The 25,603-nt window shown below is 29.3% G+C and overlaps 5 protein-coding genes across 6 annotated transcripts in view; 3 read left to right on the forward strand and 2 right to left on the reverse strand.

The window, feature by feature from the left end:
• Positions 1 to 252: 252 nt before the first annotated feature.
• On the forward strand, positions 253 to 4,091 carry LOC119680913 (histone-lysine N-methyltransferase eggless). Its single transcript, XM_038093934.1, has 13 exons — positions 253 to 383; positions 441 to 742; positions 809 to 1,055; positions 1,118 to 1,241; positions 1,366 to 1,747; positions 1,817 to 2,026; positions 2,093 to 2,599; positions 2,664 to 2,806; positions 2,887 to 3,064; positions 3,133 to 3,258; positions 3,318 to 3,505; positions 3,562 to 3,646; positions 3,712 to 4,091. The coding sequence occupies exons 2-13, from the start codon at positions 452 to 454 to the stop codon at positions 3,916 to 3,918; spliced, it is 2,688 nt and encodes an 895-aa protein (XP_037949862.1). The 5' UTR covers positions 253 to 383; positions 441 to 451; the 3' UTR covers positions 3,919 to 4,091.
• A 1,942-nt stretch (positions 4,092 to 6,033) lies between these two features.
• Positions 6,034 to 7,046, forward strand: LOC119681904 (E3 SUMO-protein ligase NSE2-like). The gene is made up of 3 exons (XM_038095207.1): positions 6,034 to 6,212; positions 6,266 to 6,659; positions 6,732 to 7,046. The coding sequence occupies exons 1-3, from the start codon at positions 6,125 to 6,127 to the stop codon at positions 6,838 to 6,840; spliced, it is 591 nt and encodes a 196-aa protein (XP_037951135.1). The 5' UTR covers positions 6,034 to 6,124; the 3' UTR covers positions 6,841 to 7,046.
• Positions 7,047 to 7,790: 744 nt separating this feature from the next.
• Positions 7,791 to 8,552, reverse strand: LOC119680494 (mediator of RNA polymerase II transcription subunit 29-like; the record flags this gene model as incomplete). Its single annotated transcript, XM_038093320.1, is given in 1 exon segment — positions 7,791 to 8,552. A coding segment is annotated over 1 exon segment (567 nt). The 5' UTR covers positions 8,438 to 8,552.
• Positions 8,553 to 10,641: 2,089 nt separating this feature from the next.
• LOC119678022 (inhibitor of Bruton tyrosine kinase) lies at positions 10,642 to 17,194 on the forward strand. Of its 2 annotated transcripts, none has more exons than XM_038089644.1 (11): positions 10,642 to 10,744; positions 10,806 to 11,017; positions 11,071 to 11,139; positions 11,205 to 11,395; positions 11,476 to 12,055; positions 12,121 to 12,248; positions 12,786 to 12,929; positions 14,378 to 14,967; positions 15,029 to 15,152; positions 15,221 to 15,914; positions 15,978 to 17,194. In XM_038089644.1, the coding sequence occupies exons 2-11, from the start codon at positions 10,850 to 10,852 to the stop codon at positions 16,923 to 16,925; spliced, it is 3,636 nt and encodes a 1,211-aa protein (XP_037945572.1). In that variant the 5' UTR covers positions 10,642 to 10,744; positions 10,806 to 10,849; the 3' UTR covers positions 16,926 to 17,194. The 2 variants fall into 2 exon arrangements, with proteins under 2 accessions (XP_037945572.1, XP_037945573.1); XM_038089645.1 differs by having other exon boundaries at positions 10,718 to 10,734.
• Positions 17,195 to 17,336: 142 nt separating this feature from the next.
• The window catches only part of LOC119674893, a 10,356-nt gene continuing 2,089 nt past the window's right edge, over positions 17,337 to 25,603 (reverse strand). Inside the window, exons 2-10 of the mRNA XM_038086048.1 lie at positions 22,996 to 23,237; positions 21,629 to 22,934; positions 21,348 to 21,562; positions 20,693 to 20,743; positions 20,558 to 20,637; positions 20,167 to 20,325; positions 19,730 to 20,046; positions 19,572 to 19,668; positions 17,337 to 17,558 (exon numbers count right to left, since the gene is read on the reverse strand). Of these exons, the coding sequence (XP_037941976.1) occupies positions 17,361 to 17,558; positions 19,572 to 19,668; positions 19,730 to 20,046; positions 20,167 to 20,325; positions 20,558 to 20,637; positions 20,693 to 20,743; positions 21,348 to 21,562; positions 21,629 to 22,934; positions 22,996 to 23,237 (2,665 nt within the window). The 3' untranslated portion in view covers positions 17,337 to 17,360. The remainder of the gene's footprint in view (positions 17,559 to 19,571; positions 19,669 to 19,729; positions 20,047 to 20,166; positions 20,326 to 20,557; positions 20,638 to 20,692; positions 20,744 to 21,347; positions 21,563 to 21,628; positions 22,935 to 22,995; positions 23,238 to 25,603) is intronic.

Below are 25,603 nucleotides of genomic sequence, written 5' to 3' on the forward strand. Positions count from 1 at the left end.
TGTACCGTTCAGCACACCCAAGCACTACATAAGCATATTCTTGCGGGTTATAACAACAACGTTAGGTTTATTTAAAATCGTTGGGTAGATCAACGAAATTCTCCCGGTCGTAAAAACATTCATAGATTACAATGGATGATTGTCCTATCTAATAATTACAATATATCGAATTAAATTAGTCTCATCTATATGCTTTTTTACATTTGTACATTATTCTTTGTTTAGTTTATTTATAATAAATTATTATTTTTAGCTTCATGTATCTGCACTCAGTGCTAAAAAACCCGTATATTTGGAAAATGATATTGCTGCTCGTCAAGAATATGTCGAAATTATCGATAGTGATGAAGATATTTCTGATGATGAATCCAAACAGGATGGAAGTATGTAGACACAAATTATTGTCTTAAATATAATTTTTTTAACTTATGAAATTATAGATGACGAATGTATGCCTCAAAACGTAATTGACACAGTTGAAAATGAACTTTGCAATATAATTAAAAAAACTCTAAATGGGTTTGAAATACAAAATCAACTCACTTGGACCAGAAGTATTTTGGAAGCGCGATTTAAGCGTATTGCAGATGAATCCAAACTTATTGGCGCAGAATTACGCGAATTACAAGATAAAACTAATAATATGTATCGTTCACTTTACAGTACACCGAAAGTGAAGTTGCGTGAAATGCCACCAATACACTTAAATACGGAGGGAGAATATGTAAACGCTGAAATGGAGGTAAGAATCTCAATAATTTGGTTTTTATGTCATTTAATTTTTTGATTAATTTCATTTTTTAATTAGATTCCTGTTGGAGAATTGGTACGACATCCCGTACAAATCAATGGTACTTACTATGCTGTGAAGAATAAAGCAATTGCAAGTTGGGTACCATGTAAAATAATTGAACAAGTTGATGGCAATGTTGGTTCACAGAAAAACCTAAAACATTTTAAAATAAAATTCTTAAAGTCACAATATCAAATGCTTAAGACCGTGTCCGCAAAACATTTAGCATATTTCGATCCTCCAAAAGTGCGTTTAGATATTGGTAAGCACTGCTATACGTTAGTAGTAATGCCTTCAACAAACTTATTTATATTTTTCTATTAGGTGAACGCGTTATAGCTTATTTTAACGCCTCATCTTTGTCACGTGGGAAAGATAAGATGTCCATACAAAGTGCTTTTTATCCTGGTATAATAGCTGAACCACTAAAACCAAGCAATAAATATCGGTAAGCATAAAAATATCGGTTAGATATGTTAAAATATATTAATATGTTAATAATATTAATATTAATAATATTAATATGTTATAGTATGTTTCATCTAATAATTATATTTTTTGTTCTCATTTAGATATCTAATTTTCTATGATGATGGTTATACCCAATACGTACAACATAAAGATGTGCGTTTGGTTTGTCACACATCGGAAAATGTTTGGGAGGATGTACATCCAGCTTCTCGTGAATTTATACAGAAATATTTAACCCAGTACTCTATAAATCGTCCAATGGTACAAACCCACAAAGGACAGAATATGAACACAGAATCGAATGGCAAATGGATATATGCACGTGTTATGGATATTGATTGCAGTTTGGTTTTAATGCAGTTTGAAGGCGCTAAAAGTCACACAGAATGGATATATCGAGGTTCCTTACGTTTAGGTCCAGTTTTTAAGGAATATCAAAAATCGTTAGAACAAACAACATCTCCCAAATCTCGCTTACCAAGAGTAAATATAATATAATTAATAAAATCTATTACTGTGTATATAATTTATAATATATTTAAAAAATTTCAGCGCACAGAACCATTTATACGTTATACAGAAGATGAGGAAGCTACGACAAGAATCTCGGAGACCCGTGCTGTAGCTAAGAAGAGTGTAAGTCGTCAAGATTCATACACACAACAAAGTACATCACAAGCACAAAACAACAAAGTACCACAAGTACGCCACTTAAACAATTCAACAATTTATCTTGAAGATGAGAGTAAACCGAAAGGAAAGGTGAGCCTTTGTAAATTATGGATTATAATAAAAATTTTAATAATAATTTTTAATTGTTTGTAAAAGGTTGTATATTACACAGCAAAGCGAAACTTGCCGCCTAAAAAGTTCGTAAAGCACAATTGTTCTCCTTCTTGCTTGTACAGGGTACAGCACAATCTCAGCGCATATAGTCCATTATCAAAACCACTACTCTCCGGTTGGGAGCGTTTGATATTTAGACAAAAATCTAAGAAACTTATTGTGTATCGCGCGCCATGTGGGCGATCTCTACGAAATATGGCCGATTTACATAAATATTTGCGTATCACACGGAACGTTTTGAACGTGGATAATTTTGATTTTAGTGCAGAAACGAATTGCTTAGCTGAATATGTTATTGATAGTGCGATTGTGCAGAAACGTGACATATCTAATGGTTTGGAGAAAATGGCTATTCCTTTGGTTAACTACTATGACGGTACACTGCCGCCGGAATGCGAATACGCTGCCGAACGCATACCAACTGAAGGTGTTAATTTAAATCTTGATGAGGAATTTTTAGTTGGTTGCGATTGTGAAGATGATTGTTCGGTAGGTTATCAGCAGTATGTTTGTATAGATGTAATATTAATATAACTGATTTCCATTATTTAAGGATAAGAGCAAGTGCTCTTGCTGGCAGCTTACTATATCTGGAGCAACATATAAAAACTTAAATGCTAGTATAGATGAAATTGGGTATCAGTACAAACGGCTGTACGAACACGTCCCAACTGGCATTTATGAATGCAATTCTAGGTGTGTAAAGTTATATATAATAATAAATAATTAAATGCCTATAAACAATTTACTAAACATATTGAAATTTTTGTTTTTAGATGCAAGTGCAAGAGTAATTGCCTTAATCGTGTCGTACAACATTCTTTGCAAATGAAGCTACAAGTGTTTAAAACCTCAAATCGTGGTTGGGGTTTGCGTTGTTTAAATGATATACCGCGTGGTAGTTTTATTTGTATCTATGCTGGACATTTGTTGACCGAGTCTAAAGCTAATGAAGTAAGTTACACTAAATCGATAAGAGTATATTAAAATTTTTTATTAATAATTAATTTTCCTTATTATAGGGTGGACTTGATGCCGGTGATGAATATTTTGCTGAATTGGATTATATAGAAGTAGCTGAACAACTCAAAGAAGGTTATGAATCAGATGTTGAACCACTTGAACCTGAAGATGAAGAGGAAGATGATGTATTTTCACATAATATCTGTTGATATGCTTTTATTTAATTGTTTAAATATTTTATTAGGATGCTTACATGCCGGAAGATGATGATGAATTTACTCCAAGTAAAGCATATCTCTATCGTTCAAAAGGCAAACCTAAAAGATCGACACGTTTCAGTCAGTCTGGAACCAATGAAAATGAATCTCAAGAACGACAGGTTATTAATTTTGATCCTAATGCTGATATGGAGGAAACTACTACTAGGCATTTGTAAGTGAACTCATTACTATTTGTAAAACTTTACTCCATTCATTTATTCATTTCAGATCAATGCGTAAATTGTTTGGTAGGAACGAGGCTTGCTATATTATGGATGCTAAAACTATTGGCAATCTTGGACGTTATTTTAATGTAAATTTATTTTATTACTTTAATTAAATTTAATTTAACATATTTTTTTATAAACTTTTACACAGCACTCTTGTTCACCAAATCTATATGTTCAGAACGTTTTTGTTGACACACATGATTTACGTTTTCCATGGGTGGCATTTTTCGCTTCAACTCATATACGCTCTGGTACTGAGTTAACTTGGAATTATAACTATGAAGTAGGTGTAGTCCCGGGAAAAGTGTTATACTGCCAGTGTGGCGCACCAAATTGCCGTCAGCGCCTACTATAAATGAAATAACAACTAGTGTTAATTATATTCTAAATTGTAATATAAATATGTAGCATAAAATTTATTTAAAATACATAATACAGATTTGAATTTAAATTTTAAGTAGTTTATAGTTACTGAAATAATGTGACAAGCGAAATTTGTAGCATAGTATTTTTAATTACATTTTTAACATTTGCAAATTATTATTTGTTTAATTATTATGTTATTTATTAAATTGCTTGAATAAACATGTAAAATAATTAAAATAAATCAAAAGTTTTATATATGTATATTATTTTATTTATTTTATTTTATTTTATTATTATATATTATTTTATTAATTATATTTTATTTTATTTATTATATTTTTTTTTTTATAATTATTATTTTATTTATTATATTTTATTGTATTTATTATATTTTATTTTATCTATTATATTTTATTTCATTTATTATTTATTATATATTAATTTATTTATTATGTTTATTTATTTATATATATTTATTTTATTTCATTTATAATATCTTATTTTATTTTATTATATTTATTTATTAGTTATATTTTATTTAATATATCTTATTTTTATTAATATTTTTATTTTATCTATTATTTTTATTTTATTTATTATATTTATTTTATTAATTATATCTTATTTAATTATTATATCTTATTTATTATTATATTTTTATTTTATTATATTTTATTGGTATTTATTATATTTATTTTATCTATTATATTTTATTTCATTTATACTTTATTTTTTTTTTTTATATTTTGTTATAATTTATTATTTTTTTTATTATATTTGATTTATTTTATTTTGTTTGTTATATTTTATTTTATTTATTATATTTTATTAGGTTTATTTTATTTAAATCCTGCGATGAGATCACGCACACCGCACTAGCCGAGGACCGTCAAGCAAGACGACGCAAGGGCAGACCTAAAATGAGTTGTAGAAAAAAAGTATATCACGAAACTGGCAAATCGTTTTACGAATTAAGACAAATAGCACAAAATAAAAACTGTTGAAAATTTTTTGTTGAGTCCTTAAGCATAGAATAAGATGCATAGAATAATAATAATAATAATAATAATAATTTCATTTATTATATTTTCCTGTCCAGTCGGTACATTGTAAAATCTTTGAATCAAAATAGTTTTAAGAATACCACAAAATATCCATAATCCTATCACGCTCGATTTAAAATTGAAAGGATTTGAACATTTTTAAATTCCTTAACTTAATACGCATATAAAAATTTTTAGATATTAATTTAATAATGATTCGTAGCTTTTCCTTAGATTGTATCGGTCAAGTCGAATTAAACATTTGAATGCAAGAACTCAAAACCATGAAATAATATCTAAGTTTATTATAGATTGAAGGCAGAATTAGTTGTCGTAGACGTAGCAAACGATAAAAAAAATAAGTTAGAATGGGTCAGCTGATTTCTTACAGCACAACTAATTCATTCCAAAAATATGTATATCCATATGCGTGCGGAAGAGCATTTAGCGTGTAAGCGACTTAGCAGGTGACACATACACACACTCCATTTCCTTCCCACAGCCTCGCATTCCGTTTAATAAACGCGACCGGTATGATCCCTAGTGTTAAGTTTACTATTAACTCAAATTTCCCTTTCATCTACAAACAGTTCTTTTAAAAATCACTTCGACCATGCTTTCCTGACTTCGATAAATTTAGCTTGCTGAATATTAAGCCTATCTGCTCTTCTTTCCGTCCTTTATTACTGGAATAGGGTTTCAGCAGCTGACAGCAGGTAAAATCGTCAATATTTTCATTTATAATAGCTGGAATTAGTGGGTTCAAGTCTTACACTGTGGCTTTCCATGAAAAAAAAACACAGCTGTTGAGAGAAAAATGTAAATAGTAATTTGTAATATAATTAACAGCTAAACGCCTAAAGCATGGTATAGACGATGCTACATGTATGCACACCAAGTATGTAGACCAGGTATGTGCAACATTTACGAATCTTAATGAAAATTTTTTATTTTTTATTTAAAAAGTGATGTTGAAAATTAAAAAACAGAAATATTCAATTAAACAAGCAAGCCAATAAAAAAAAAAAAAAAAAAATTAGTTTTTTTCGTAACTCCTTTCAAGTGTTTTAATTCTTACTATTCCTGGTAACAACTGTGCCTACCCTGAACTAAGAATTATTTAAATTCAAATTTTGCATTAAGAATCAAAGTATGGACGAAAAAGTCGAGGCCGATTTTGCAAGGGTAATGCAATGCCTAACTGAGACACAGAAATTGGCGAGTAGTCTAGGAACGGAAGGTTGTACAAATTTTTAAAATATTATAAAATTTAGCTATAAAAAAGTTTTACAGAGCAAAAGGATCCAAGACAATATCTTGAGATGTGCGAGGAACTTTGCAACATTCGCCAAAGTTATAAAGCAAAAAAGAAAATTTATGAAGCAGCTGGGAAAGAAGAAACACTTGAAGGCTATGACCAAGCACTCGAAAGAGGCTTAAACTCTTTACCCAAAAAATTTAATGCAAAAAACACTATAGAATACAAAGCATTTTCTGCTAGTATGACTCTTGATGAAGAAGAAGTTGATAAACGTGGTGAAATGGTTGTTAAGATGGGACTAAACAAGTTTGACCCTTTAAGCAAAAAGAAAATGGTCGATCCAGTAAAGTCTACCGTTTGCGGGCACCATTATGAAAAAGAAACGATTATTGCTTATATTAAACAATTAAAGAAAGACAAAAGAAGGTAAGTGATGTCTAACAATAATTCAATGCCAACAATAGTACATAAATAGTAAATAATTGTATTCTTTTTAAGTTGCGTATGCCCAGTTTCTGGTTGCATGAATAATAAAATGCAATTAAAGGAATTACAAGATGATCCAGTTTTTAAAGAGCAAATAGAAAGTGACGAGGAGGAAGATTGAGTATGACTACATATTTTAGAGCAGCGTGTTACTTTATACGTAACGTTTAATTCATTCCAATTTCTTATATATAAGCCCTCATCAAGATTATGAAAATATGTTTTTATAATAAATAAAGATGTATGATAATTTGCTTGAATTATGTGTATAGAGATACGTTCGACGGACTATATGGTAGTCCATACATAAATATTTTTCTTGCTTTGATGTGCCTTGGTTCTACGATTTGTAAGAAATGTTTTAATATTGAAGTTTAACTGTATTTAAAATGTTAAGATATTTACAATAATCTATTTCACATATCATTGCACATAATGATGCTTTTTTTCATATTCATTTTCTTTTTTTTTTTATTTATTTCAACTTGGCATTCATGCTATTTCTGTGAGACTGATTCGAAAAAACAGTATTTCATTTCATTTATAAATTAAGTTTTATTGATATAAGTAATATAAATTCAAATTTATTAAATAAACTATTTTAAAAACTACACATTATGGTTTTAGATATCGAGGGATCGTAACAGTTATCATGTGAAAATAAAACTAAAAAATAATAATTAAATTTGCTTTATATTATATTTATTAAAATTAATTATTATCTTGTGCCTTTTTTGGCATTCATATGAAAATCAAGAATAACTCTTATTTTTAAAACAAAATATAATCCACACTGGCTTGATATTTTTAAAAGCGAAAATACGAACTGCATTTCGCATATAAGGTAGTTGTTTTTGTAATTTCATACAATATGTATTTAAGATTTGGTGCACGTGGAGTTACCTTTTGGTTTTTGTATTGTTTTGTGTACAAAACTCTAAACTAAATCGTTACCCGTACCAATTCTATAATACATTTGTTAAGAAATAACAAAAACAACTACCTTATATGAGTAATTAAAATTATATTTTCGTTTTTAAAAATTTCAGGGAGGCCAGGATGAGCAATATTTTATTTCCTAAAATAACTGTTATTTATTTTTTATATCTTCAACTTAAAATAAATCATTACATATAAAAATAAATCTTTTATCAATCAGCTTGAGAAATGTTTTGTGCTGCACTGATCAGTGTATCGTGTATAGCCTTTGCTGATTCCACATGAGCACGCACAGTATTTAAGTATGTAGAATATGACATAGGAACAGCGGGATTATCTGGCATATACGGAGCAGCAGCTACATTTCCTGGCAGATAATTTTGCGCAGATGAAAGTTGCTGCATGCATAGCAATGCAGTTTTCAGGTTCAATTCAATTTGATCACAATATACAAAGAAATCTTCTAAATGTTTATCGAATCTCGGTGGATGTGGAGCAGCGTCTCGTTTTAGATTATCTGACAAATTGTTTTGCTGTAAGGCAAATGCTGCAGCGCGTAAAGTTAAAAATAACGATTCACGTAGCGGACCAAGTAAACTTTTAACTTTCGAGATGTTGTCAGTTTTTTCTGCCTGTTGTTGTTGTTGCTGCTGTGCCTGTTGAACTGGGTTTGGCACTTGTGGCGACTGTTGTTGCATAGCTGGCGAAACCACTTGCATCATTGCATTTGGGCCAGGTCCTACACCCATTTGTTGTTGTTGCATTGTATGCATATTCATGATTGCTATAATTTATAATAAACTAATTTTATATCAATTAAATTTCTCTCACTGTTAATTTATTGTATTTCGACAAAAATTGTACTACTTTTTGCACAAATTCCAAATGTCATTTTTGACGTTTGCTGAGCAATTGAGAAACAGCGAGAATGAAACAAGAAAATATATTTTTGAAACTTTTGTACAGTGGTATAAATAAATAATTTGTGAAGTAAAATTTGTGAATGAAAACTTATTTAATTTCCGTGTGCGAGTTTGAGTAAATTGATGGTAAATGAAGGGAAATAGTAACATATGTCGATATGGCAGCGAATGTTGATAGAGTAAATTAAATAAAAATTAAGTAAATTAGGTATTACCATGGTTAAAAAAAAATAAAAAAATTTGTGTAGTCCAAAAAATTCCCAGTAAATTTGAATTTACTTTGAATTTACCTAAAAAGTAAAAATTTGTTAGTAAATAAGTTAAAAATATTGAACTGTTTTTTTATACTTTCTTTAAGTACTCCTAAAACTTTTGGTATATATTTATACATATATATACATTTAAAATATTTTTTCCACAATTTTGCATATTTTTAAAATATTTCATTTCCAAAATTTTTAAATTTGTGAAAGTTTTTAATTTTGCTCGAATTTTTGTTCACAAATTTTTGACATATGACTGGAATATTCGTTGAAATTTACAATAAGTTCACAATAGTTCGCTTATTGCATTGGTAATATTTTTTGTCACATTTAAAAACTGCTGAAAGCACCTAAATATTTTATATCTAATAGTGATTTACGCTTCACAATTAACGGACTTTATTTAAAGTATGTTTACTCTCATCTTGATGACGATATACTATGTTTTGCGTTACAATAATAATGCCATACACATTATTATGCCTTGGGACAAAATAAATTTCATTATATCAAATGGTTTTTGTATCTTCACTGCCTTGGAAATTGTCCGCTTGTGCTTCGTTATATAAAAGCCCCTTTTCAATACTTGATTAAATTGATGTCTACACTTGCTAGATTTTGACAATATTCTTATATTTGAATACATAAATATGAGTTTTTTTCCAAAAGCCACAGTGTGAGACTGGAACCCAATAAAACCACTTATTACGAAATCTAAAATCCCATTCTAGTAATTAAGGGGAAGAGAGATATTAGAATATAGAATGTTTAACACAAGCCGTAAATTTTTCTATCAAAGTTGTGAAAAACCAGTTTAATGCTACTTCTGACATATGTTTTGTTGTGTTGTGAACACTAAAAATGAAAAAAAAACCCAAATGAATATTAGAAGGGCAATAGTCAGCATTTTTATCTTATATGTTAAAACAATTTTATTTATTTAGGTATTTGAACGTATAAGTAAATGAAATACTCATACGATTTTAAAGAATGACTGGAAATTTGCAACATATTTCCAGTGAACATTCACAATAGACTGATTTTTAAGTTTGGCTGCATTAAAATTTAAGGCTGCGGTTACATTGCATGCGAATTTTGTCTTACGTATTCGTACGAACAAATCGAATGTATGTAATCATATATGAGTGGCACAGTTGCTGAGAACTATTCTAGCGACGTCTTGTCTTTTTCATGCGAATACTTGATTAAACAAAATATTTTGTTTGAAATTCATACGTTCGTGCAAAATCGAAGCTGTAAATAATGATATTGAAAGGTGTGTGTTGTTTACACGTAATTTTAAGATTATAAATAGAAATTAATTTGAAAACATGAACTAGTTTTAGGAAATGAATTGCGATTCGCTAATTTTTTTGCTTGAGGAGTAGACAAACTATCCATTTATATACCTCCGCTATATATATTTCATCTTCACTATACATTTTGTTTTCTAAACAAACAAAATAGAACTGTCAATTCGCAGGCAATGTAACCAAAACATGTGATGTGTTGGCATGGAAAAACATATGTACGAACACGCAAGATAAAATTCGCATGCAATGTAACCGCAGCCTAAGACGTACAAATTTTTGTAAGTAAAACCTAACTCTAAAGATTTTTGGAGCATTGCTGTTGCTTCGAATGTTTTCTTTCGTAAGATGCGAGTATTTTTTGTTACACTGAAAGAAAAAATTATGGCAATATATATATTTTTAATACCTTTCACTCATTTGTAACGAGGATGGAGTATTGTATTCTTTAAACATTTTCAAAACATTATGAAATTCAAAACATCAGGACATTGTACTGCGAATAGCAAAATCAGTTGTTAACTTTTTACGCCGACCCACTAAGTTGTCATTTGTTTCGTGACTGCTTGCAATAGGAAAGGTGAATTTGTGTAAATAGAATTGCACGAAATTGCAAATTTCATATTTTCTAAAAGTGTTTATTTATTATAGACATCTTAAAGGTAACTGGGTTGTGTTCATTTGTTATTCAAGATATGTTCAATATTAAAAATTATGAGTACGATTGCACTATAAAATGCAATTGCCGTCAACACGCAAATGCAATAACTGCCGCATTGACCAAGCGTTCAATTAGCAATGAAAAATTAGCTGCATTTATAGCTAAAACTTGCCGAAATTTTGCCGACAATGTTGATGATCTCGTATGTATTCCTATAATGAAATTTATTGCCTCATTGAAACGTTTACACTTTAGGGACGGTCGGCGGTACATATAGCAGCGTCCGTTGATCGGTATGAAGTATTGGAGTGGCTACTAAACCAGGTATGTTTTTAAATCAAATTGAAAAATCATAATTATATTGTGTATTATAATAACAACAATTGTAGGGTGCAATTATAAATGGACGAGACTTTGAGTCAGGTAATAGTGCCTTACATCGTGCCATTTATTACGGTTGCGTCGATTGTGCAGTGCTATTAATACGTTATGGAGCTAGTTTAGAGTTATTAGATGAAGACACCTGCACACCTCTACATAATGTTTGCCGCTTAGCTGATTATTCAAGGCAACATGACTTGTTAGTAGCATGTTTATAAAAATATTTTTTAATATATAAAATATTACAATTTAAATTAAATATATATTATTTATTATTAGCTCGCCACGAAATGAAGTGCTGGTTTGGGGCTCAAACAGAAACTATAATTTAGGAACGGGTAACGAAGAAGGCTGTACTACACCACAGACAATAGAATTTTTTCGAAAACAACAGACATCACTTAAATTAATTGCCTTAAGTGCTTATCACACACTTTTTTTGGATCATCAGCATCATTTGTATGCAGTTGGACACGGAAAAGGTGGCAGGTTAGGGACGAAAACTGAAAATAGTTTACCTACGCCGAAAAAACTTAAATTGCCATTTGAAAATAATGCACATATAATATGTATGAGTGTTTCGCGTCAACATTCTTTATTGCTTACAAATAAATCTACAGTTTTTGCTACTGGAATAAATGATAATAAGCAATTGGGTGTAAGCACAGCTGGTGATAAATTGATGGTTTTCAAAGAAGTTGCTACCTTAAGAGACTTGATTTGTATGCCATTGCAAGCTGTTATTGCAAAGGATGAACATTCTATTGCGTATTCAGAGAAACAAGTTTTTATTTGGGGAGCAAATTGTGGTCAATTTGGCATGGATGCGAAAGTAAAAGTTGTTACAAGTCCGAAATTGGTAATATAAAACTATTTTTGTTTTATATAATTCGTACATATATTTTTCTTCAATCCATTTTGCAGATGAAGATTCCAGTGGATATTAAAATAATTTATGTTGTTGGTAACAACTGTGCAACTGTGATATTAACTGATTTTAATGCAATTTTATTGTATTACAATTACAAAATGAAATCAATCAAAACGCCTAAGTATGATATATATTTTTATATATTTATTTTAAAACGTCTTATACATTTACAAATTTTTTGTATGCTTAAAATTTTGAAATTATTATCTGTGTACGATAAGCGACATTGCAGTCCCTATGCAGTTCTTCTATTGATCGCGTGATTATACTATTACTTATTGCAATACATAATTTACTTGAACGTTTTATGTCAAAGAACTTACTTTCAATCACATTAGAATTAATCATAAATAGTCTAAGCTACGAAATAACTAATATATATTATCAATTTGTATGCTCATAAGGGTTTTGTCCCTATGCATTATTATACATCCTTTCATTTTATGTTTAAATTAGTTCTTATTCTTATTCAAAAATTACTCAATTTTATTATATTAAATATATATATATATATATATATATATATATATATATATATATATTATATATATATATATAAATCGGTTTGTTTTCAGTTCTCGTTTGATATATATATATTTTAAATCGTGTCGAAGAAATCCAATTTCAAATCTCTTAATAATAAAATTTTATTTTGCAGCTACGAGCCTATAAAAAGCATTTGCGTTATTGGAGGAGATATTACTAAAACCAGTAAAGGATCTGCAAGTGGTCTTAAACTTTTAATATTAACCGAAACAAATGTTGTGTTCATTTGGTATGAAATTACACAAAATTTTTACAGGTATGTAAAACGCAGAATATACATATTATTGCACTGTGTCTACATTTTTTATTGATTCCTGCCGTGTTCATGTACTGTTTTAAATTGATTTACAGAGTACAGAGCGATGACCTACATACTTTAAACATACAAGACAGTTAAAGTCTGTGAGATAATGTTAGGCTTATATCACAGTCGACTATAAATCTACGTGTAGATAATCTGGCACATATTTACTGTTGTACGAGGAAGAGTCACCACAAAAACTTTTCACTACACTAGCCAGATTTATCTATATCTATATGTTAGCATAGTTGAAGTTCTAAAGATAATATCTGTTTTCATACCATAGTAAACTTTAAGCTGACATGGAGCTGGTTTGAGTTGTTATGTGTAGGCTTATATCGATTTCCATACCATAGTAGATTATAAAATTATATTAAGCTCATCTGGAGCATAATTACTGTTGTACGAAGAAGAGGCACCAGAAAACCTATTTTTCTATTGCTAAGGTTTGTCTAGATCTACATTCAAGTATATATACGCACTATTTATGAAATCAGTCCACAGCATGTCCACTATATAATGTATGGGATACTTGCTTTCATCAATGCTTCCGCTTGCTAAGAATTTCAGGAATTTAAAAACGATAATGATTACTACTAAATGAGGTTCGAATTCCTTCCACTTTCTTTTTCTACCTTTCTTATTTTTCTAACACTTGCACTTATTTATAGTCCTTTTTGTGTTTGAATACATACTATTTTCTATGGAAAATAAAATCACTTTACTATTATTGGTGTTATACTTTTTACTGGAAACGCAATTAGTGCTTAACAATTTTCTTTTTGTTGCGATCATCTACGGAAGCGATGAGTGTAAACAAAAGTGGATTTGGGTTGCATACAAATGGTGGCAATGGATGGTATCAGTAAATATTATCACTGATATTATTAGTATTTTTTATTATTATTAGTATACTAATATTATTAGTATTTTATCAGTGAATAGAATCCCCTCGATACTGTTAAATTTATCGATAGAAGTGACCCATTATTTCCACTAATACTATATCATACTGTACTCAATAGTATGGTCTTATTGCCAGTTTTCACTTTATTTAATGATTAGTTTAAAAATATATAACTTTTTTTTGTTAGGTAAAACTATAATCATATCAGTTTTGTGACTTTTGATAAAACTTGGACATGGGGTTTCTGCAGGACGTTTGAATTCAATTTTATAGCATTAAGGAAATCCTATCTTAAGATATTATTATTTGAATCTCCACAATTTATTTTTTAAATTCTTAATAAATAATTTAATATTCAGTCATTTCGGAGTTCTTTGATTAATTCTTCAACCAGTCCTTTGTTACTTCCTCGCGTTGCCACTGAAAATTAATTTAATAATAATTTGTTTATTTGTCAAAAATGCAATTACCTTCTACATTTTTGTAATATTTGCAGATGCCTTTTCACACCATTAAAAATTACAGAAATCGATAAGATATTCTACAAGGGAAATCAAATATTATTACTATCTAAAGGTGATATCTACAAAGGAAAATGTAATCAGATACCAATACCACAAAATAAACTCAATGGAAAATATACGTACTCCTCGAATGAATGGAGCCCATGTTATCGTACAGAAGTGTCAACAGATCATATGATTCGTATTGATGTGGAGCGTATACCACACATCGATCGTGCGACAGATATTTTTTGTGATGATGACTTCACTTCATTTGCCGTCCTCCAAGAGTCTCATCTTAAATATTTTAAATCACCTGCTTTGCTAGCAGAAAAATACACTTTTAAAAAATTATTCCACGATGCCAATGAATTTGATGCTGTACATGATGTAGTGCTACATGTCGATGATGAAATATATGCAGCACATAAGTTGATACTCTATGCACGCTCTCCTGGTTTACGCGAATGCATTACTGCGCATACTGAAAAACATGTTTATCTGAAATTTGATGGTTTTACCGGTAAAATGCTGGAAATAATTTTAAAACATATTTATACAAACTATTATCCAAATAGTGAAGGTGTGTTTGTCAGTCACATATATAAAAAATATAAATAGATAAATTGTTATATTAATTGCAGATTTTGACAATATACAGAAAAGCTTGGGTCCCGATAGTCCCAATGAAAGCAGATTAGTTTGTAAATTATTTATGTTGTATGCTGAGAAATTTCAATTGAACGATTTGTGCAATTATTTAAAAAGGTATTATTCAAAACTATATGATATTTTATATACTTTGTAATTAACTTGCATTATTTTATCGAAACTAGTTTGGAGGAAGCGCCATCAAATACTTTTGATTTAGTTCCCAAAGGGCGCTTTAAACGCTTGCAACGTTCTGATTTCCCAGAACTTTACGATGTACGTATCATTTGCGGTGATAATGCAGAATTATCCGCACACAAATGCATTTTGGTAGCACGTTTGGAATATTTCGAAATGATGTTCGCACATACGTGGTCCGAACAAAAGGTGATACATTTAGAGACTGTACCTGTGGCCTACATGGAACCAATATTGGATTTTCTGTATAATTGTGATGTGGAACTATTTCGCAAGCAAAATTATAATGAAAGTTTTCTTTATAATATGATTGTATTCTGTGATCAATTTTTTGTGGAACGACTACGTAAAATCTGTGAAATTATGATTCTAGATAAAATAACAATACGTAAATGTGGCGAAATGTTAGATTTTGCACACACCTATAACTGTGAAGCACTTAAGCTTGGTTGTTTGAATTTTATATGTCAGAACCTAGCGCGTGTTTTAGTACAAAAAAGTCTGGATAGTTGCGATTCTGGCGCATTAAATTGTATTAATTCTCATTACCGTTCAATATTCAAAAGAGCTTTTGATTATCGCATCATTACTCCATGCTCTGAAGCTGTAGATGATGATTTGCTATATAGTTTTGTAGATGATTTTCGAGTGGATCTTGACTATCGAATGGATGAAGAACAGGTTCGTATAATAAATGATTTACATTATATCTATTTTAAATACTTATATATATTTCTATTAAAGGATGCATTGAATAAAAGTGCAACAAAACAAAAATTAAGTGAAAATAAATATAAGCAATCAACAAGGCAGCATGAACGTGATGCTATTGCTTCAATGATGAAATCTTTGAATGTAGATGATAAAACAAAACAATCACAGGAAGAAAATAGTAGATATGTGGAGGAAATTCAGAAAACTGATGAAAAGATACATGAGGAATATAAATCTTGGATGAAAGTTGCAGATAAAAAGGAGCAGAAGAAAAAGGTGTCTGTGCCTACTAAATCAGACGATATAGCTTTTGTCAGTGAGAAAGAAAAGTTTTCTCTAACACCACTTATTAAAACGATTCCTAATCCAACTCCTCCTAAAAGAAATACAGTAACACCAGAGAAGATAACCGTGCCACAAGAAAACAGCACTCCCAGTAAAACCTTTAATTTAAGTTTAGCTGATTTTACACCGACACGTGATAAATTATCACAAAAGCAGAGAAAACGCTTGTCATCTGAATCATCAAATTGGCGCAACAACTCAATATCAGAACAACCATTGCCAGCAGTAACAACGCCAAGTCCACCACAGCAAAATGCTTGGAATCTTAATGTACAATCACCTACTTCGTCTTCAGCTACATATGATGCCGCTGTTGAAATTGGTTGCGCTAATGATCCTAATTCATTTGCAAATAGAATGCGATTGGGTAACTCAAAGCAAAGCGACACTGCTTCCAGTTCCGCTGCTAGTGTCAATAGTTTTGCTCGAATATTAGCTGAGGAACGCAAGCAGCGGGAATATTATGAACGAATGCGTTCCAAGTCTTTAATACTGACTCAAATAGAGGAGACTGCAATAACGGAATTAAGAGCATTTTACAATGTCGACAATGTGACCGATGAAGTGATAACAATTGAACGGAAACCAATGCCAAGTACCATTAATTTTGCCCAATGGCAAAATAAAAAATGAAATGTGAATACCATAGAGTATGGTATTATTTAATAATTAAACAATTTAATTGTTTATTAATTTTTTTTTTGATATATTATATTTTATCAAGACGAAGTAATAGTGCGCTGTGCTATGTTTGATTTTATTGGAAATGTTTTTATTTTTATATTCGTTTTAATTTTTGAATATTTAATTTTATTTATAAAAAAGTATAAATATTTTTTTTATACAGTTTGAAAAGTACATAACAAATTAAATAATTAAAAATATCGGTAATAATATCAATAAATACAACAACAATATTAAAAATAATTAAATTCAACAAATTTAAATTAAAACATAAACTACACTAAACATATCCCGAAACCTTTTAAAACTACGCCAAGCATCTAGTCTCAATAGATAAAAAGAAGAAAATAGTTGCTTTAAATTCAAATAAATTTCTTTCGGAATTTAAAAACATTCTTTTCGGAATGCAAATCCATATTCATCGCATTTGAAACGTAAAGTTTTCGCCAGTTGAGGTGGTCCACAATAGAAAACAGTGACTTTGCCCTTCTTTTGCGCTTGCAGCTGCTTGAAGACTTTATCCCAATTAGGGCGACCAGCATTTGTTCGTGTTTTGAGTCCTGTTATAAGATCGCGTTTTCCCTGTAAGTACATTTTATAGATTTTTTTATTAGATATTAATAGTAAAATAGTAGTATAGATAGATAAAAAGATAGTAGATACATAGATAATAGACAAATATTGAATATTATAGTGACGTCTTTATTTTTTTTGTAAGTAGTTGGTATATGGGTGTAACAAGTAGATCCTGTGATGAAGTTCATTCAATTTTTCTGTGATATTTTCTGTGATATTTTCTTATATTTTTTGTATTTTATATTTGCAATTTTTAAAAAAGGTAGTATTTACTTTCAACAATAACAGTAAGGATTTATTATTATTAATAAATGTGCTTTATTATTTTAAAGACCAACATTTTTATTAATAATTTTGTTTTTGAAACCGACTAATTGATGAATCTTACAGTTTACCCTATCTTTAGTTTGTATCTTTAATTCACCCTGAAAATGACTATAGATTATAGTCGAAAATTGGTGTAAATAAAAAACATTTTAAAATCTAATTTTTTTAAAAAAATGCATTATTTAAGAATTGATCAATTAGCCCATTTCAAAAACAAAATTATTATCAATAAATCTACAAACAAGGGTGTTGAAGCTTTCAAAAAACAATTTACAATAATTAAGTATAGCTGTAGTTTATGCGTTCCAGCTGATTAAGAACGCAGCGAATACAACGGCTGTTTATAAATAAACAACAAAAATTCGTAAAACTTTAAGTTTGATTAATGTAAATTAAGTGTACGTTGGCTTTATGTGTTAACCGATGGGTCCACGGTTGAAATTTAACAGGACTTAATTCTTGACAATTTAATTTGAAAAATTATAAATCGAAAATAAAACCAATAGATTTTTCAAAATGCCATTGATAATGAATATTTAAGGATATTCAAAATAACTATATGGTCAGCTCAACGATTCACTTGAATTAAAATTTTTAATTTAATCACAATTATTTCGTCATATGACATACAATTCTTAATAATTATAAAATATTATTATAAAAAAAATCATTCAGAAGTTTTTTCTCACGAAATTAGCTGTTATGTTTAAGTTGTAATCTTCTAACCAAAGCCCACTTGACTTCAAACAATGGCCCGTTGTAATGCCTCGTAGGCAACTGAGCAGATATCCAGTAAATTTAAACCGCAATTGGAATTACATATATAAAACAATGAAGGCAGGCATGTATAGCTAGCTTTTCCTTCTGTAAAACGATTAGGATGCTTAGAGAGAAATTGGGAAATTCTAAAATTGTTTTGTGAATGTGTACTGTGGTTTTATGTTCCATACTTTGCTGTGACTCATGGATCTGATAAATATATGAGATCCAAAAGCAATATATTGTAATATTAATAAGTTCGGCAAATGCTAAGAATATCGTGTGTAGGTTCTGCTGTGGTAATTATCAATAGAATTACATATTAAAAGCAATTGATTGATGTTTGTGTCCAGACTACAAGATAACTGCAGATTGCAAGTCGAACTTAAGGGTTATAGTTCTATTGTGTCTACTCACTCAGTTAACCTCTTGGTTCAATGTTCTATAATTAATGCTATTTTAAGTGTATCGCAATTTTATCTGAGTCTTTCAGGTCTTAAAAACCTGTTTCTAGTAGTAACTATTTTCTGGTAATATTTTCCACAAATATATTTTTAAGGGATTTGATTTGTTTTTGGAAGAATATAAACGTTTGTTTATTTAACAGCATATATGTCATATATATTTTAATGATAATTTATATCTTAAATCTCTCAAGAACATCAGTCAGATATCGTGGGTTGCTGTGAAAATTTGTTGAGTTTTGTGTCCAAACCATTCGAGGTAGATTTTATCTTAATTAAATTAATGGACGGTTTTTATAATTAAACTAATCATCCATTTTATTAACTTAAGTAAAAAAAATGTTTCATCACAGCTGAACTAGTAGGATTATTATATATTGCATATATACAATATATATATTTCACAATTACTATATTCACTATATTCATAAGAAGTAACTCTATAAATATTCTATAATTCCAAACGCACCTTTTCGTGAAGTAAATCCAAAGCTAGTTGCAAGCCCACAGCCTTCATATCCGTTCGTTGTAGTGCGCTTGTTATATACATATGCATATCGAGAAATCTATAATAAGAATTTCACATTAAACAAAAATTGTATGTATTATATATAATATATGTAATACCTTTCCATGGCGTGTCCTAGTTCAGCTTGTTCAATTTCTAACTGTGAAAGTAAATTAACAAACCATTCAAATGATCGCTGATTACGATTAATCCAAAAGAAATCTACTTTTCTAAGGTTCATCACAGTTTTGGGTATATCACTGGCCCATTCATGGTTGCAACGTGGGCATGTATGTCTTGCTTTCCAATAACGATGCATTATGGATTGCAAAATTGATGCAAACGGCGTGACACCAATACCTGTAGCGATAAGTACAGCATGTTGTGCACCAAATATATGACTTGATGGTGCTCCATAAGGTCCATCAATGAATATCTTAATAATTTTAGGGACAGACAATTTTAAAGAGAAAAGTTTATTTATTTTTCAAACTTATGTTTATAAAATAAAACAGAAAATATATTAAAGCAAATATAATGAAGTTTAAACCCAAACCTCTAAAACGCCTGCATCTAGTGTAACCTTCCCAGAGTTAGTGGAACCATGTGTGGGTAAGCTGCCATTACAGCCACGATTCTTTATAGATGTTGACAGTGTACGCAAAAAAGTAGGTCTACGCAAACGTCGGGTTTTAGTAGTCGCAGAGTAAGAATCCTATTTTATTTATTAATTTATTTTGTGGGTGTGTTTGTATATTGGACCAAATTTAAACCCATTTTATGATGCCAAATGTGGTAAGGATGCGTGTAGTAAGAGAGATATCGAAATTTAATTATGAAAATTTTATTTACAAGTTTTACTTTGTGGATTTTATTGTTATATGTTGAAGCAGAAAAGCAATGATATACTTTATAAAAGATTTATAGAGTTTTAATTTTGCGCTTACCTCCAGAGGTTTCGCAGCTTGATAATCTGTACTCTTCGCTACTTCTAAATCAGTGGTTTGTTGTGAATGTGAAGTGTTTGCTTGATATAATAAAAAAATTAGTTTTGAAACAAGTAAATAAACTTATGTAAATACCTGCTTGCACTTTTCCTTCCTCAGCAGCCATTATGGAGTATGGAACTGGATCTAAGACATTGAAAAAATATGTTTAACACAGCAATAATTTGATAACTATGATAGTTTTATATATACGCTTATTATTATTGCATATTAGTACTATATTGTATCAAAATACTACTAGATACTATTGAAAGATTTAGTTGAGCTTTTCAATCACCTCTAGAAACCAATTAGTTTCCACTTCAAACCTTAACATTCTTTATAAGTCAATTGTATCCAGTTCAGCCAATTCTTCAAAGTAGAAGTTTTGCAAGGAATTAACCCTTGGAATGCAGAGAAACAGACAGTGATGGAAAAAGTGCTCAATCTTTTTTTTTCATGCCCTCAACCTGATAGCTGCTGCCTGTCAAACGTCCCAGGGGAAGTGCGTTATGACGTCAGCAGATTGACACTGCTCCGTATAAACTTAGGAGCGTGATTGTTCTTTTGGGCATATTTTCGCCCTCTGTTGCCTTACTAAATGGCAGGTTTGTTTACACTTTAAAGTGAGAACTGTAATACCTGTGTTAGATATTATTCTACATAATTTCTTATAAGTTGTTATGGTTCTAATACATTATTAATTATTTATTAGTTTGTTAGATATAAAGGACAAGTCCAAAGTACTTACTGCTTTCAGCCATTTTTGCTTGTGGATCACAGTTTTCCATGCTTGGAGTTTTGAAGGCAATTATAGTAGGTTTATTACGCATATAACGAAAACTTTGCGCTAAGGATTTATTTTGTGGACTGAGGTAGGCCAAACCTACACTTTGACAACGTGCACGTCTTAAACGTGTTTCATCAAATGATCGTTCAGATTCCGAACGCCCTAAGGCACGTATCCTAAATATTTTTAAAACATAAAAAAAATATGTAATTATAAAAAGCCTTTAGTACCATAATACGTACGCTTTTAGACGTGCTCTTTTCTTAGACTTCACTTCAATATCAGGAAGGGATATACTTTTTTCTAAAGGTGGTTTATAGTTAAGATTTTGTAGTTTCTTATCTGTTAAAATTCGTCGTCGAGTAAGATCTATTGGTTTTCCATAGGTATCATACTCATCTGCAATAAAAGCTTCATTCGAAACTCCTGTTGAACGCCTTGCCTGTGAATCCTTGCGAGAGAAAGTGCGTTGCAATGTGCGTTTAATACTTTGTATACGGTTAATGGGTGCGTTAGAGTTTCCATTACTGTGAGACGCATTAGTGTGACTCTCTGTGGCTAATTTCGATGGTGTAAAATTTTTTCTTGGTGGTCGTATGGGCACATCAACATATGCTGATGACTGTTGTATTTTTGCTAGATTTTGTGCAAGAAAATCAGTTTGTGGTGTTGAGGACATAATTGCATTGGTGTTAGTTTCATTTACTTGACAGAAACTTGTTGCAATTGCCTGCAAATGTGGTACATCTCCCCCTTGATGTAAACGATGTTGCTCTTTTTCAAAATACTGATACAAACGATTGGTCCATTCACCTGCGGTTCGTATATGCAACCACATATAATCTTCTTGTTCAGGTGCAGAGCTTATAGTAAATGGATGCCATTCATAATTAGCAATAGCTGGTATATTCACAAACACATAATCACCAGGACGAAAATTAAAGTTGAAAGGTCTCTTAATGACCAAGTGTATAACTTTCGATGGCAATAATAGACCAGAACTTATGTACGTCTTGCCATGTTCACCTCGCATCCATACATAGCGAAGTATACGTTCAACTATGTAAACAAGGCCAGGCACTAAAAACCACTTCCAAAAGTTTGGTCCATGAAAAAGAGTTAATATCCAAAACGGTATATAGAGAAGATGGGTCCAATAAAATATTTCAAATGAGCCCTTGCGCCGCACGAACGGCTGGGAGCATATGAACATTATTAGCAAAATAACAAATAGAGCTACTCCAGTAGGGTTCGCGCAACCTGGTATTAGACCAAATAAACCCGGCCGATCCGTTAATAACCATTCGATTATTGTATAGTGCCCAGCATTTATTCTTTCATCATTTACTACAATTATTGTAAAATTAAATAAATGCATTAAAGTATGTATCAGGCTTAGAATCGAGATGACTATGCCTGTCAGTTTATGCAGATATATGTGATGATCTAGTGGCAGATATGTTGATAAACCGTGCGAACGTAGATAGGTAAGGGAATGTCGTAACATAAGTACGAGCACCCACGCACAGTTAAAGTTAAGACACTGACCTTTAGTTTGGGAAAGTAAACTTTAGTATGATTTTCTTGTTAAGTAATAAACCCGACTTACCGCAGGCTCTGGCTATAATGACAAATCCATTACTGGCTCGATATTGAATGGCACGTGAGATGAAGAGACATAAGTTGACTGCAATATATACGAAGAGGTACGAAACGAATACTTGGTTATTTTTCATATAAGCGGGTGTGAATTGATACGGTATCCAGAGGCAATCCTTTAGTTTTTTTGATTTCGATTTTGATTTCTTTGCAGAGCTATCTTGAGAGATTGGTACAAGCCAACGATCGATTCTAAAATATTGTAAAAAAATATTAAAAATAATTTTATATAAAGTTTTTGTGAAAAGTTATATAAAATTTTCAAATAACTTTTTTATGTGTTGTAAGGCTTAATACTTAGTAATACTTATTATTAATTAGTTAAAGAGTAAACAGGCAGCAAAGGCACTAAGGCACTGTTTATTGTTCATTTCGTATCTATGTATTTATTTATTTTATTTTTTATTTATAAACTCTGCTATTTATGTAATTCTTATTTTGTTTCTATTACATTATATTTTATTTAATTATTTTTATCTTCATTTTATTTTTATTTTATTTTTATTTTATTTTTCTTTTATTTTTATTTTATTTTATTTTATTTTATTTTATTTTTATTTATTTTATTGTATTTTATTTTATTTTACTTTACTGTATTTTATTTTGTTTCATTTTATTTTATTGAATTTTATTTTATTTTATTTATATTTTATATAATTTATATTTTATTATATTTATATTTATATATTATTTATTTTTATTTATATTTATATTTTGTTGTATTTTATTGTATTTTATTTTATTTTATTTTATTTTATTTTATTTTATTTTGTTTTATTTTATTTCATTTCATTTTTATTTTCTTTTATTGTATTTTATTTTATTTCATTTTATTGTATTTTATTTTATTTTATTTTATTGTATTTTATTTTATTTATATTTTATATTATTTACATTTTATATTTTTTATATTTTATTTATATTTTATATTATTTATATTTTATTATTTTATTTATATTTTATTGTATTTTATTTTATTCTATTTTATTCTATTTCATTTTATTTTATTTTATTTTATTTTATTTTATTTTATTTTATTTTAGTTTACTTTATCGAATTTTATTTTATTTTATTTTATTTTATTTTATTTTATTTTATTTTATTTTATTTTATTTTATTTTATTTTATTTTTTATTTTATTTATTTCATTTTATTTTATTTTATTTTATTTTATTTTATTTTGTTTTGTTTTATTTTATTTTATTTTATTTTATTTTATTTTATTTTATCTTATTATATTTAACATATTGATTGTTTTTTTGTGATCTAATTGGGCAATTTGATTAGTCAATTATGATTTGGGGTAATTGATTAGTTTGGGAGAGTTAACTAACTAGTCTGCTGCAATCACAGCCACCAGCAACAATGTGCCAATTCCGCTTCTCGAACTATATATTTAACTAAGTACGAGTATTATTGCTAAGAATCCATCTTACTAGTTTAAATAATTTAGTTAATATGCAGGTGAATAAAATCGTATTTCAAGTCAAACAGGGATGATATAATACAAATCTACGTGCATGGAAGTACTTTTCAATATTTTTAAATTCTGAAAAAAAATGTATATAATAATATAAATATGTAAATACATGAATGTGCATAATATTTCATGTATATTTTAACTGAAAAAATTTTTTGAAGTAGCGCAATGAAAATACAACAGATATATATGAAGATAAAATAACGTTAATTGAAATCAACCAGGGATGAATAATAAAAATATTAAAGTCTATGTGATTTTATGTAAATTTTTTCACAAAAAAACAATATGTTTTACGCTAAGCTGAGACTGAGACTGTAAAAACACCAATTTATATAAAATCCTGAAAAACAGGGATGGCATAAATTATATGCCAACATAAATGTACTACTTCCAAGACGAAAACCATGAGAAAAATGTTAATTCTAGTTAAGAAATTAATTTTTTATTAGACTTATAAATAAAAAACTTTATTCATTAGCTATTAATAGGTAAAGATACATAAGTCTAATGAATGCTGGTTTTGTAATAACTTATGTGTGAAGGTAGAATCTAAAACTAGCTAACTTTATATGTATATATTATTATAAAATGAAAATTAGGTTTAGGAAACTTATTGAAGATTAGAATAATAAGTTAACTTGACGCATCGATGAAGTAAATACAAATCTCAAAAAAAATTATTTAAATTTAACAACTAGTACGCTATAGTAAACTGCGGATGAAATTAGGAAGCTCTGTATATCAAACATTAAGTGTAAATTCTTCTAATAAAACCACTGCTCAATGAATACCTAGGTGGTCAGTTTCGCAAAAAAGTAATTTTCTTTATTATTAACAAATTACTATAAAAGTCAATTTAATTGTAGTGATATAGTAAATTTACTGAATATAATTGTTCTCTTAAAAAAATCATAAGTATAGATTGTCATTAAGAAAACGAAAGCAGAAGTAATTTAATTCCAGACATAATGATCAATTTTGCAACAATTAGTGCAAGTTTTATATTACAGTATAGGGTTGCTATATAAGGTGAACACATTTAGTTACACTGTAACCTTGATTACGAAGGTGAGAA

Source organism: Teleopsis dalmanni, chromosome 2 (genome assembly GCF_002237135.1).
Source record: "Teleopsis dalmanni isolate 2A chromosome 2, ASM223713v2, whole genome shotgun sequence".
Classification (NCBI taxonomy): domain Eukaryota; kingdom Metazoa; phylum Arthropoda; class Insecta; order Diptera; family Diopsidae; genus Teleopsis; species Teleopsis dalmanni.

Excerpts from the sequence above, each read along its gene's own strand:
- LOC119681904 (XM_038095207.1), top strand. The coding sequence starts at position 6,125 with ATGGACGAAAAAGTCGAGGCCGATTTTGCAAGGGTAATGCAATGCCTA. Across the intron at positions 6,213-6,265 it reads GAGTAGTCTAGGAACGGAAG|AGCAAAAGGATCCAAGACAA; the intron begins GTTGTACAAATT and ends AAAGTTTTACAG. Across the intron at positions 6,660-6,731 it reads TTAAAGAAAGACAAAAGAAG|TTGCGTATGCCCAGTTTCTG; the intron begins GTAAGTGATGTC and ends ATTCTTTTTAAG.
- LOC119678022 (XM_038089644.1), top strand. The coding sequence starts at position 10,850 with ATGTTCAATATTAAAAATTATGAGTACGATTGCACTATAAAATGCAAT. Across the intron at positions 12,249-12,785 it reads AAATCAATCAAAACGCCTAA|CTACGAGCCTATAAAAAGCA; the intron begins GTATGATATATA and ends TTTATTTTGCAG. Across the intron at positions 15,915-15,977 it reads ATCGAATGGATGAAGAACAG|GATGCATTGAATAAAAGTGC; the intron begins GTTCGTATAATA and ends TTTCTATTAAAG.
- LOC119680913 (XM_038093934.1), top strand. The coding sequence starts at position 452 with ATGCCTCAAAACGTAATTGACACAGTTGAAAATGAACTTTGCAATATA. Across the intron at positions 1,056-1,117 it reads AAAAGTGCGTTTAGATATTG|GTGAACGCGTTATAGCTTAT; the intron begins GTAAGCACTGCT and ends TTTTTCTATTAG. Across the intron at positions 2,027-2,092 it reads AGAGTAAACCGAAAGGAAAG|GTTGTATATTACACAGCAAA; the intron begins GTGAGCCTTTGT and ends TGTTTGTAAAAG.